At 41.6% G+C, this 12,279-nt stretch overlaps 1 protein-coding gene across 1 annotated transcript in view; it reads left to right on the top strand.

Annotated features, from left to right (window-relative positions):
• The first annotated feature begins 3,664 nt into the window (after nucleotides 1-3,664).
• Nucleotides 3,665-12,279, top strand: part of wdr90 (WD repeat domain 90) — a 62,055-nt gene continuing 53,440 nt past the window's right edge. The window contains exons 1-5 of the mRNA XM_031798856.1: nucleotides 3,665-4,058; nucleotides 4,221-4,312; nucleotides 4,613-4,789; nucleotides 10,745-10,883; nucleotides 11,101-11,271. Coding sequence (XP_031654716.1) covers nucleotides 4,046-4,058; nucleotides 4,221-4,312; nucleotides 4,613-4,789; nucleotides 10,745-10,883; nucleotides 11,101-11,271 — 592 coding nt within the window. The 5' untranslated portion in view covers nucleotides 3,665-4,045. The remainder of the gene's footprint in view (nucleotides 4,059-4,220; nucleotides 4,313-4,612; nucleotides 4,790-10,744; nucleotides 10,884-11,100; nucleotides 11,272-12,279) is intronic.

The following is a 12,279-nucleotide window of genomic DNA, read 5'->3' as shown; positions in this document are numbered from 1 at the left end:
CCCCCCCCCTTTCCCTCGGAACAGCCTCAATTTGACAGGGCATGGACTCTACAAGGTGTCAAAAACGTTTCATAGGGATGCTGGCCCATGTTGACTCCAATGCTTCCCACAGTTGTGTCAAGTCGGCTGGATGTCCTTTGGCTGGTAGTCCTTTGGCTGGTAGGCCATTCTTGATACACACGGGAAACTGTTGAGCATGAAAAACCCAGCAGCATTGCAGTTTTTGACACAAAACGGTGCACCTGGCACCAACTACCATACCATGTTCAAAGGCACTTTACTGCAAATATTTTGTCTTGCCCATTCAACCTCTGAATGACACACATACACAATCCATGTCTCAATTGTCTCAAGGCTTAAAAATCCTTCTTTAACCTGTCTCCTCTCCTTCATCTATACTGATGTGGATTTAACAAGTGACATCAATAAGGGATAATAACTGTCAGCTGGATTCACCTGGTCAGTCTATGTCATGGGAAGAGCAGGTGTTCTTAATGTTTTGTATACTCAGTGTACATTGTTTTTGTCAAAATTGCTCAAGCTTTGTTAATTAAGGTTAATTGATGGACAGCAATATATAAACCTTCTGGCCTGGACCACGCAGGAACACTCCGCACCTCTTGGAAAGCCATTCTGGTATGTTTGGCATTAACATTTGTGTAATTGAAAAATAAAACTCTCCCAGGGTTAGGTTTTCAGAAGACTAAGGTGGGTTTTCCTCTAACATTTTAGCTGGGTTTTACTCCCTTCATATTTATTTTGATCCTAACAAAACACCCCAGTCTCTGCCGGTGACAAGCATACCCATAACATGATGCTGCCACCACAATAGTTTAAAATAAAAGTTGGTAGAATGTTATTCAAAATTGTTCACAGCTGTAATGGCGGCCAAAGGCTCCTTCCACCAAGTATTAACTCTGGGGTGTGAAGACATACGCAATCAAAACAACTTCATTTTTGATTAATTTGGAAAAATGTATATATTTTTTCTCTCGCTTTGAAAATGCGGAGTAGGTTGTGTAGATCGTTAGGGGGCAAAAACCCCCACATTTATTCCCTTTTTAGATTTCATTTTAAGGCACAAAATGTGAAGACTGTGCAAGGGGTGTGTAGACGTTCACTAGTGATTGTGTCTCAAGTAGTCATTTTGTATTCGAGATGAGTGAAGCTTATCGCTACAAGACTTTTGAAATGTCAATAGATAAAATGAAATATGACATAAAAAAGCATACTTTTCCTGCTGTTGTCTTTCTGTAGGCCATAGGGTGGATAACTCAAAAACACGTTTGTGTCAGTGATGCGTATATGAACCCTGAATGCATCAGTCGCTTTACGCAATTTAACATGACCTTTTACCATATCATGTTTAGTGTGGAATTTATGCCTAAAATTATCCTTATCCAACTCAAGACATGGGTCGGGCTCCCCTGCTCAGATGCTGCATTCATCATCCAATTGTTGCAGGCCACGTCATCAACTGGTTCATTGACTGACAGATTGATAGAACAAACGATGTGGTTTACTGAAATGTAAAATACCATTCCAGGCATTTTAAGATCTGTCATGTGTCAGCAACGCCTGGGCAGATTAATGCTCCCATGACCTATCCTGACCAATAAAGCTCAACAAGCTGTTGTAGTCCTAAAAAACGGAAATTAGTTACCTCTGGTTGTTCAGCCAAAGATTGTCTATTTTATTGACAAGATAGTCCGTTCTAACAATGGAAATATATGTCCTCAAAGATGGAAGGCAGGCGGGAAGAGGTGAGATCAGGTGGGACCATTCTTTCCAATGAGAGAGCAGAAACGTTCATGAACAACAGGCCATAGAAATAGATAAAGGACTCATCTTTGTATCTGTGCCATTATAGCGCCTGTGATAGCATAGACATCGCCATTGAGGCTATCGCTGTTTTAAAGAAGAACATTTTCTTCTTCATTGGCTGATTGCTCCCAACTCATAGGAATCCCCACCCAGTTGACTACTTTAAAATGGTGGAAGCCCTCAATGGCAATGTCCATGCTAAAATGGGTTTTATCCATAATGAGTTTATCTCCATGACAACAAACTCCAATATCAAGTTATTTTTTCTAAGTTGCCGAAAAGCCACTTGAGTCCACCTATATCAGTGCATTCCTAACCTAACCAAACTTCTATTTGGACAAATAAGCCCATTTAGCAAATTAGCAATACTTTTTTATTGTTGACCAAATTTGATACTCTTATCTCATTGACCTCCATATAAAAAATCCTCACTTCGTGGGCTTATTTCTGTGGACAGATTTTGGGCAGAGTAAAACCTGTTGTTTTGCCTCATACTCTCTGGCTCAACCATTCCTATGGGGGAAATTAATGGGGAAAGAATGGGGTTTTGGGATAGACACAGGCTTCGGAGATCTTATACACTACATGACCAATAGTATGTGGACACCTGCTTGTCGAACATCTCATTCCAAAATCATGGGCATTAATATGGAGTTGGTCCCCCCTGCACTCTTCTGGGAAGACTTTCCACTAGCTGCGGGAACTTGCTTCCATTCAGCCACAAGAGCATTAGTGAGGTCGGGCACTGACTTCGGGCAATTAGACCTGGCTGTCAGTCAGCATTCCAATTCATCCCAAAGGTGTTCGATGGGGTTGAGGTCAGGGCTCTGTGCAGGCCAGTCAAGTTCTTCCACACTATCTCAACAAACCATTTCTGTATGGACCTTGCTTTATGCATGTAGGAATTGTCATGCTAAAAGAGGAAAGGGCCTTCCCAAAACTGTTGCCACAAATTTGGAAGCACAGAATCATCTAGAATGTCATTGTATGCTGTAGACTTAAGATTCCCTTCACTGGAACTAAGGGGCCTAGCCCGAACTATGAAAAACAGCCACAGACCATTATTCCTCCTCCGCCAAACTTTACATTTGGCACTATGCATTTGGGCAGGTATTGTTCACCTGGCATCCGCCAAACCCAGATTAGTCCGTCGGACTGCCAGATGGTGAAGTGTGATTCATCAATCCAGAGAACGCATTTCCACTGCTCCAAAGTCCAATGGCGGTGAGCTTTACACCACTCCAGCTGACACTTGGCATTGCGCATGGTGATCTTAGGTTTTTGTGTGGCTGCTAGGCCATGGAAACCCATTTAATGAAGCTTCCGTCAAACAGTTCAGTTCAATAAGGGTAGAAATTTTAAGAACTGACTTGTTGGAAAGGTGGCAGCCTATGACAGTGCCACGTTGAAAGTCACTCAGCTCATCAGTAAGGGCATTCTACTGTCGCCAATGTTTGTCAATGGCGATTTTGTGGATGTGTGCTCGATTTTATACACCCGTCAGCAACTGGTGTGGCTGACATAGATAAATCCACTAATTTGAAGGGGTGTCCACATACTTTTGTGTCCACATACTTTTGTTTTGTTCTATGATATATCAGTCAGTTAACATTACCTTTATGAATTATGAAGCATTCGTGTGCATTTGTGTTTGTGCATTTGTGTTCCCAAAATGGAATGTTAGTTGATGAAGATTACCACATAGAGCAACACGTATAAGATCTCATAAACCTGTGTTTACCACAAAAACACATTAATTTGCACAACGAGCCATGGTGGCGTTAATGCCAACAAAAAGACGCCATTACTATTGCTCTCTATGGTCCTGAACTACCGCTCCCAGAGGCACCGTGGGACGCAAAGACGTGACTACGTATTACCGTTGGAAACGGCGGCGATTGTAGCGGGAGAGTACAGATTGTCATGCCAAAATCTGTTGTTTACATGGCGAAGAACATAAAAAACCTTGCTTCCACAATTTTAAAGGAAAATATGGAGTGACACAAGATATGTACTTCTTTCGTAAAGCACGTTAAATGTTGATGGTACCTTTGTTACCAAAGGTCGAGTTGATAGCACAGCAAAGCCACAGTGGCTATCCGGTACAACATTATAGTACATATTTTGCCAGATATCAACAGGTGAATTCACTTACTAGCTAACGTTAAGTTAGCTAACGTTAGCTAAGTAACTTGAAAGGACTCCCTGACATATTGCTACAATGACGTCGAGAGGTAAAGGGTTTATTTGCATATCACTGCAGGTTACCAGCTAACGTATTTCACTGCTTGTTAAAAATAGAGTAATGAATTATGACAACTATTCCAACTAGCTAACGTTAAATGCATTTACAGTATTTATAACTAGTGCCCTTCAATGTTTATTGTGCCTGACAGTGTGGCAACACCCCTATGTCAACATCTTCAAACACATGAGAGTTGAGGAATGGAAGAAGACCTCAAGAGAGGGAGATGTGACAACCTATATGGTAGGCAACACTACTCTTATACCTTAACAAATCACTCTTATTACCCAACCCAGCATTGGAGAGAGGAGGCAACCTGGGGTGGCAATCATGTCAAAGGTACTCAATACCTTGTGCCCACTCTCTCCCCTCCTCCAATCAGAGAAGTGAGGAGAAGCTCTGAGGTTGACCCCCTTTAGACCTTCTCATCCAATGTCCCTGCTCATGTCAGATGGAAATGAGGAATCAGAAACTACTTTTGAGATTCACCCCAGGTCTTCAGTTTGCTTTTAATTGTGACTTTTCATTATGACATTTTGACAGGACAAAACACTGATGTGTTCAGTGTTTCGGATCCGGGGGTCCATTCCAGCCAGCAATTACATCCTTCTGCCCAAGACCAGCACTCAGTCCCTGGGGCTGACAGGACGCTACCTCTACCTGCTCTTCAGACCCAGTCCTGCCAAACACTTTGTAGTGCATATGGACATCGCTGCTGAGGTACAGACTGAGGACATGGTTTTCAATCCTGGCCCTTTCTTGGGTTGAATTCCGCATTGTTATGTACAGCTTGGGTGTACCATTATTTTCTGTATTGGCACACTCCATTGTGGTTGTCATTCCAATTGAAGTAACTAAGGTCTGGTTTCAATGATAGAGGTATTGTAATTGCTGGACTATTAAGCGCACCTGAATATAAACCGCACCCACTGAATTATAAAAAAATATGTATTTTGTACATAAATAAGCCGCACATGTCTATAAGCCGCAGGTGCCTACCGGTACATTGAAACAAATGAACTTTACACAGCCTTTAAACGAAACACGGCTTGTAACAAAAATAAATAGGCTTTAACGAAACACAGCTTGTAACAAAAATTAAAACAGTAGCCTACCAAGAAAGTCATTGGTCACTATCTTCCTCCACCACTGAAGTCATCTCCTTCGCTGTCGGAGATGAATAGCCTCAGAATTGCTTCATCCGATGTTGGATCGTTTTCATTGTCGCTCTCGTCACTTTCATCCGGAGGCAAATACCCCGCTGACCTCATGCTGCCCCTTCAACACGCAGCAGTCCAGCCTTTCGAAACCCGTTGATGATAGTGGATTTTTTGACAATGCTCCACGCTGTCAGGACCCACTGGCAGACTTGACCATAAGATGCTCTTCGCCTGCGGCCCGTTTTAGTGAAGGATTTCTCCCCACTTGTCATCCAAGCCTCCCACTGAACAAGGAGCGCCACCTTAAATGCACGATTTACACTGATGTCGAGTGGCTGCAAATACTTTGGGCCATCTGCTTTTCTTCCCTCTGAAAGCTTTTTTTGTCTTTCTGCACTGAGTCAGTTCCTCACGCTGCTGTTTCCAACGTCGTATCATCGACTCATTAAGGCCAAGCTCCCATGCAGCAGCTCTATTTCCTTTATCGCCTTCAACTTGAAAGTTGCATCATATGCATTTCTCTGTGTCTTTGCCATGATGAGGGTGACAAAATTACTACCGTAATCAGAATGATGGGAAGTTTGAGCGCGCTCGATTTACGTCACATTATGTGACGGTGCTCAGTTTTTTGGCGGCATGAATCTTGTGAAAGCGGGAAAAAAATCCATAAATTAGCCCTGTCATTGTATAAACCGCAAGGTTCAAAGTGTCGGAATAAAGTAGCAGCTTATAGTCCGGAAATGACGGTACTATGTCACTGCCTTTGTCAATAAGTGTAAAAAATACTCAACCAAACAATCACGAGGCAGACATTTCTGAATGTCGCGATTCAAAACCATAGTTTGGGGGGAAAACATTTGCAGTGGTTCTCGTTCAGCTAGTTAATGCAAACCAGCCTCTTGATCTCCATCTCGCTAGCAAATATTTTGTATTTTATTCAAGCGGACCTAGGAAGTGACGTAGTTCCTCAATGCCAAAAGAGTCCATCAAACCAGACCCTAGTCACTGTGTTGCCTAGGGTTGGGTTTTCGAGACTAGGAAGGAACACAATGGCATTGTCAGGCATGTAATTACATACTTTATAAAACTGATTTATATAGGATATCTGTGTTGTGAGGCATGTTATTATTCAACAAGGGCATAGTACTTAGTATTTTGATAGTATGATGGATTGGCATAGCACTGATCAAATAAATATATGCCTCATAATTCTAAGGAATTTGCCGTGTTAAAAGTGAAATAACATTACTATTCAGAACAGTCTGTCTCCTCTCTCCCACTTCCACGACACTCAATACCTGTTTTTATACTGAACAAAAATATAAACGTAACATGCATCAATTTCAACAATTTTGCTGAATTACAGTTCATATAAAGAAATCAGTCAGTTGAAATAAATGTATTAGGCCCTAATCTATGGATTTCACATGACTGGGAAGGGTTGCAGCCATGGGTGGGCCTGGGAAGGCATAGGACCACTCACTGGGCTGGCGTGGTTACATGTGGTCTGCGGTTGTGAGGCCGGTTGGACATACTGACAAATTCTCTAAAACAACATTGGATGCAGCTTATGGTAGAGAAATTAGCATTAAATTATCTGGCAACAGCTCTGGTGGACATTCGGGCAGTCAGCATGCCAATTACAATCTCCCTCAACTTGAAACAGCTGTGGCATTGTGTTGTGACAAAACGGCACATTTTAGAGTGGCCTTTTATTGTCCCCAGTACAAGGTGCACCTGTGTAATGATTATGCTGTTTAATCAGCTTCTTGATATGCCACACCTGACAGGTGGATGGATTATCTTGGCAGAGGAAAAATGCTCACTTACAGGGATGTAAAAAATTGTGCACAACATTTTAGAGAAATGCTTTTTGTGCATATGGACAATTTCTGGAATCTTTTATTTCAGCTCTTCAAACATGGGCCCAACACTTTACATGTTGTGTTTTATATTTTTGTGGAGTATAGTAGCATGCCTCCGGAACTGATTCTCAGTAGAACACCACTTATTCCTTGTGGTATTGATCTACCTGCTAGAATTGGCTGCTTTCTCATGTGTTTTATACCCAACCTTTCATTTTGAAAGTGCTGTAGTTCCTATGGATTTAAAACCCAAGGTTATTTTACCACCACTCATTGGGGATTATGACATTTAGTTGAGATCTTAACTGGAATTGGGAAAATAAGCCTTCTAAATCTGTCCATCTAAGCTTCTTAGATTTATCCATCTAATTATTGAACGAGTAATATAAATCTCTCTAAGTTTTAAGCCTACAGTAGTTCATTAGACTAGTTGTTTTGGTGCCTCTATAATACAGTCTAGGTTTTAGCACCACCTCGAGTGACACGTTCAGCTCTGTTATTGTCTAGTCTAGGGTTTTGGGGGATTATGTTATTCTAATATCCTTGCATTTAGCCAGGGCCATATTCATAAAGCCTCTCAGAGTGGGAGTGCTGGTCTAAAATCTGTTTTCCCTAGATCATAATGAATAAGATTAGTAGGGGACCTGATCCTAGATCAGTAATCCTATTCCGAGACCCTTTATGAATACGTGTGCTGTTCAGCGTTCAACCATGGAACTCTCCATGATAAGTTACCAGACAGAATCATGACTGGTGTTGTTGATTCCAGCTTTATGGATGTTATATTTGCAGGCAAAATCACAACTTGAATGTCTCACAGAATGGACAAACAAAATGTAAATTAAGCTTCTGATGTGTGTGTCTATAGGTCCCCTTGGAATATCCAAATATTGGCATGTTGGCCAAATAAAACAGAGGCATTACTTGTAACATTAAATGGGCCAGATTTTGGGGAGACTGAACATATTAGCAGAAGTCTGAGTTTGTAAGTCTCTTAGGTCAAAACATGAATAGGCATTTTGAAGGAAAGGCATGGCTGAACACAAAAAAAAAGTAAACATTTGAAAAGGATGTAATTTCCATTATTACTTTAGAGTGGAAATACAACCGTTATGGATATTACACCCATTGACATTCAAATCTTAAAGATTTCTTTATCAAAATCTATCGTAACACATTTGTTGGCATCCTGGAACTTTTGTAAAATGTCAGCAGATGGAATTGTACCTAAATAATGTCTGCACTTCAAAATATACTGAACAAAAATATAAATGCAACAATTTCAACGATTTTACTGAGTTACAGTTCATGTAAGGAAATCAATCAATTTAAATAAATAAATTAGTTCCTAATCAATGGATTCACATGACTGGGCAGGGTCACAGCCATGGGTGGGCCTGGGAGGGCACAGGTCCACCCATTGGGGAGCCAGCCCAGCCAATTAGTATTAGTTTTTCCCCACAAACAGGCTTTATTACAGAAAGAAATACTCCTCCGTTTCATCAGCTGTCTGGGTGGCTGGTCTCAGACAATCCCACAGGTGAAGAAGTCTGATGTGGAGGTCCTGGGCTGGCTCGGTTACACGTGGCCTGCGGTTGTAAGGCCGGTTGGACGTACTGCCAAATTCTCTAAAACAACGTTAGAAGTGGTTTATGGTAGAGAAATTAACATTACATTTTCTGGCAACAGCTCTGGGGGACATATTTTATTTCAGCTCATGAAACATGGGACCAATACTTTACATGTTGCGTTTATATTTTTGGTCAGTATATATACCTTATGGATAATTACTGTATGAGCATGGTTTCATTTTGGAATAATTCACCTTTTTTGTCAGGGTGACCTTCCCCTGGGATTGCCTGTATGGTTTCTTGCTACCATTATAAGTTTTGTCGCATCTACCTCATCTCTGACTCTACCTGGGTTCCTTGTCTTGTGGATTTCATAACCACGCCTTTTATAACAATTAAATCATGATGAGACATGAATTTGTTCAACCGTTTATCTGAACGTGCTCGTCTTAACACATACGAACCACCATGATGCTCTGCCGCACAACCCAAAGCACAACCCAAATACACAACTCTCTCTACATGAACTGTTGGGAGAGTCTATTCTACAAGTCCAACCGTTTAGGTGCCCGCCTATCTCTCGTAGTGTTTGGTGTGTAGCCCATTCACTCACGCTGACCAGCTCCAATACTTTGTTCTCAACTAGAGCTTCGAAGTCAGCCTCGACTTTTGGTTTGATAGTATAAGTTAAGTGTTGTGCTTTCAAAAACGTTGTGTCAAAACGTTGTTTCAATCTCCATATGTACTGGCTGCCCCTCTAGTAAGGGAGAGACATAGTAGCCATACCCCCCCCCCCCCCCTCCAGCAACAGTCAGGATTTTCGGTGTGACTTCCTTGTCTGAGTCTCTCACCTCAATGTTCTCTGCTCAACAGCGTGATCATATATTTTTATTTTGTTGGAACGTCTGTTTTCAGTCTTTGACGTTTTCTCTGAGCGCGATGTTGCCGGCAATTCATGTCCTTACATCAGCACGTAGACGCCTGATGTCACGCTTTGCCACAGCGGAAGCATGTGCCTTGATTTCCCTGTCTCTGATTCTCAGTTGAGATAATCAGGGAAAGTGCACAACTGAGCGTCTATCATCTAGGTCCATGGACACACTGACTTCAATGGCCCTTGCCAAGGTCAGATTACTTTAAGTCAATTGTCTCTTTTGTGTAGTGTTCGTAATTGATGTTATTCTTCAATAACACAAACTCTAAAGCAAATCAGGGGGAGAAAAATAGGTGTATTTGAGAAGGACAAATCAAGATGTTATGCTGGGAGGTAGATGTTCAGTCTCCCCTGTCCTCAGCTTTTCTCCACCGAACAAAGGAACAGGATGCCATTTATAATCCCCCCCACACTAGCCTGGGGTTGACCAATCAGAAGTCCTTGCAGGACAACTGGCCAAATAACAAGTGTGAGTTCAACCATTTATTTGACCTTGCTCATCTTAACACATATAAACCTCTATGATGCTCTGTGGCAGAACCCCAATACACAAGACCTAGTACCTCATTTTGACAAGGTTGATTTCTTCTACCCCAGGCCACTCAAAGCCATGCTTAAAAGTTGGACACACTATATCATTCTGTCATTAGATTTGCCTAGGGGTTCAGTGGATCACTTATCACTCTCCTCATGGTTGCAAAGAGTGAAATAGACATTTTCTCACTCTAGATGTAGGTTTGTGATGGTCCTGGAATTTAGGATGACTAATTGGCCAGACTAATGACTGCGGTCTCTGTAACAGTTTGAATAGCAAAAATAAAAACATTTTTAGACGCACGTTTTCTCCTTCGCTCCTGATTGCATGTGCTGCCATAGAAACATAATTAATCTATGAGTTATATGTATATGTGTGCTGCTGCTACATTGTGGGGGTTGTTACCTCTGCAACCCGAGACTTTGTTGCTCCTTGCCGACTCAAGAAACGAGCAAAGTTTCATCACGTTGTTAAGAGTCCATTTTTACCTCAAACGAACTAAACTGTACAAATAAGTATTCACATTTTTACCAATTACCGGTACAACCCCACCATAAGAATTACAGGTACTATATTTGACCTCCCTGTTTCCTCTGCTGTTTTTTTGTAGGAGGGTCAGGTGATCCGTGTCTCCTTCTCCAACCTGTTTAAGGAGTTCAAGTCCACGGCCACCTGGCTGCAGTTCCCCTTCCTGTGTGGAGCGGCCAAGGGCTCGGTGTACGAGAGCACTGCAAAAACAGCCAGACACGGTGAAAACATACATCTACACCGAACATAGTGACACAGTTACAACAACAATCATGTACAAGCAAAACTGGTTGAATTGTAACAGCTAAAAGCTGGTCATTTGAATCAGATTTGTCGAGTTTTGTCTTCTGTGATGTCTTCACTGAACATGGCTAAACCAGCAAATTACAATTGTACTGCGGTGTTCCTTGATCATGACCAAGTTCTTCTATTGGCCAGGACTGTTGGGTCCCGCCCCCTCTACGGTGCGTTGGACCTGTCTGATGATGGACCTGCAGTACATTCTCTCTGTCTACCTCAACCGCCGCCACAGCCACCTGAAGACAGTCAAACTGTGTGCCAACATGTCTGTGAAAAACATGTTCACCAGTGACCTGGTGCTAGACCCTGGTGAGACTGAGACCCAAAGCTATCACAGGGTTTTATAATAGGATTATAATGTAATATAGTGTTAGATGCTTCATGTCAGGTTTACCAAGGACTGTGTATGTGCACAAAATGAAATTGCAATCTGGGAGAAAATTCCTGGCTCAAAGTTTTTAATGTTTCCACAGAACTAGCTATTAGTTACCTTTTTTATTAGTAATAACGTGTCAGCTTTTGTCATTGAGGAAGAATGTTCCCTAAGATGGGAGAGGCAGGACTTGCAGCGCGATCTGCGTCACAAATAGAACTGACTTCTATTTTACAGGATGACTACACCGCTCGCGTTGCAATATAAATAAAAAAATCTATATTATTCAATTATTGCACCCACACTGCTCGCGCGCGCCAACGAGCATCTGCATTGCCATGGGCTTAAATAGTAATCAGTTCTATTTCTGACTCGTTTATAGAAGCAGGTACCCACGTGCCATCTCATTGTACCCACGTGGGTGACTGAAATACGAAAGATTTCGAGAGATTACGAGAGATTGTATTTATTTTACCTTTATTTAACCAGGTAGGCAAGTTGAGAACAAGTTCTCATTTACAATTGCGACCTGGCCAAGATAAAGCAAAGCAGTTCGACAGATACAACGACACAGAGTTACACATGGAGTAAAACAAACATACTGTCAATAATACAGTATAAACAAGTCTATATACAATGAAACTAGAAACGATTCGGTTGACCATTTTATATGTGTGGATTAATTATCGGAGTAGAAATACAATCTCTCGTAATCTCTCGAAATCTTTCGTATTTCAGTCACCCAATGTTTATCCCAGCACAAATTAGCTAGCAACAGCAAGCTATCTAAATAGAACAAATTAGCTAGCTAGCTAAATTGCTATAAATGTTTAATTCTTTTCGACCTGTCCCCAAATTAATGTAATTGGTTCAGAGTTTGTTTTGATATTTTAACCTGCGTGTTGTGAGCGTGTTTGGTGTGGGGGCGACAAAATAAATTGTTA

The sequence above is a fragment of the Oncorhynchus kisutch genome, linkage group LG20 (assembly GCF_002021735.2).
Source record: "Oncorhynchus kisutch isolate 150728-3 linkage group LG20, Okis_V2, whole genome shotgun sequence".
Classification (NCBI taxonomy): Eukaryota; Metazoa; Chordata; class Actinopteri; order Salmoniformes; family Salmonidae; genus Oncorhynchus; species Oncorhynchus kisutch.
Note: the sequence above shows the minus strand (reverse complement) of the source record. Positions and strands in the feature narration are given on the sequence as shown.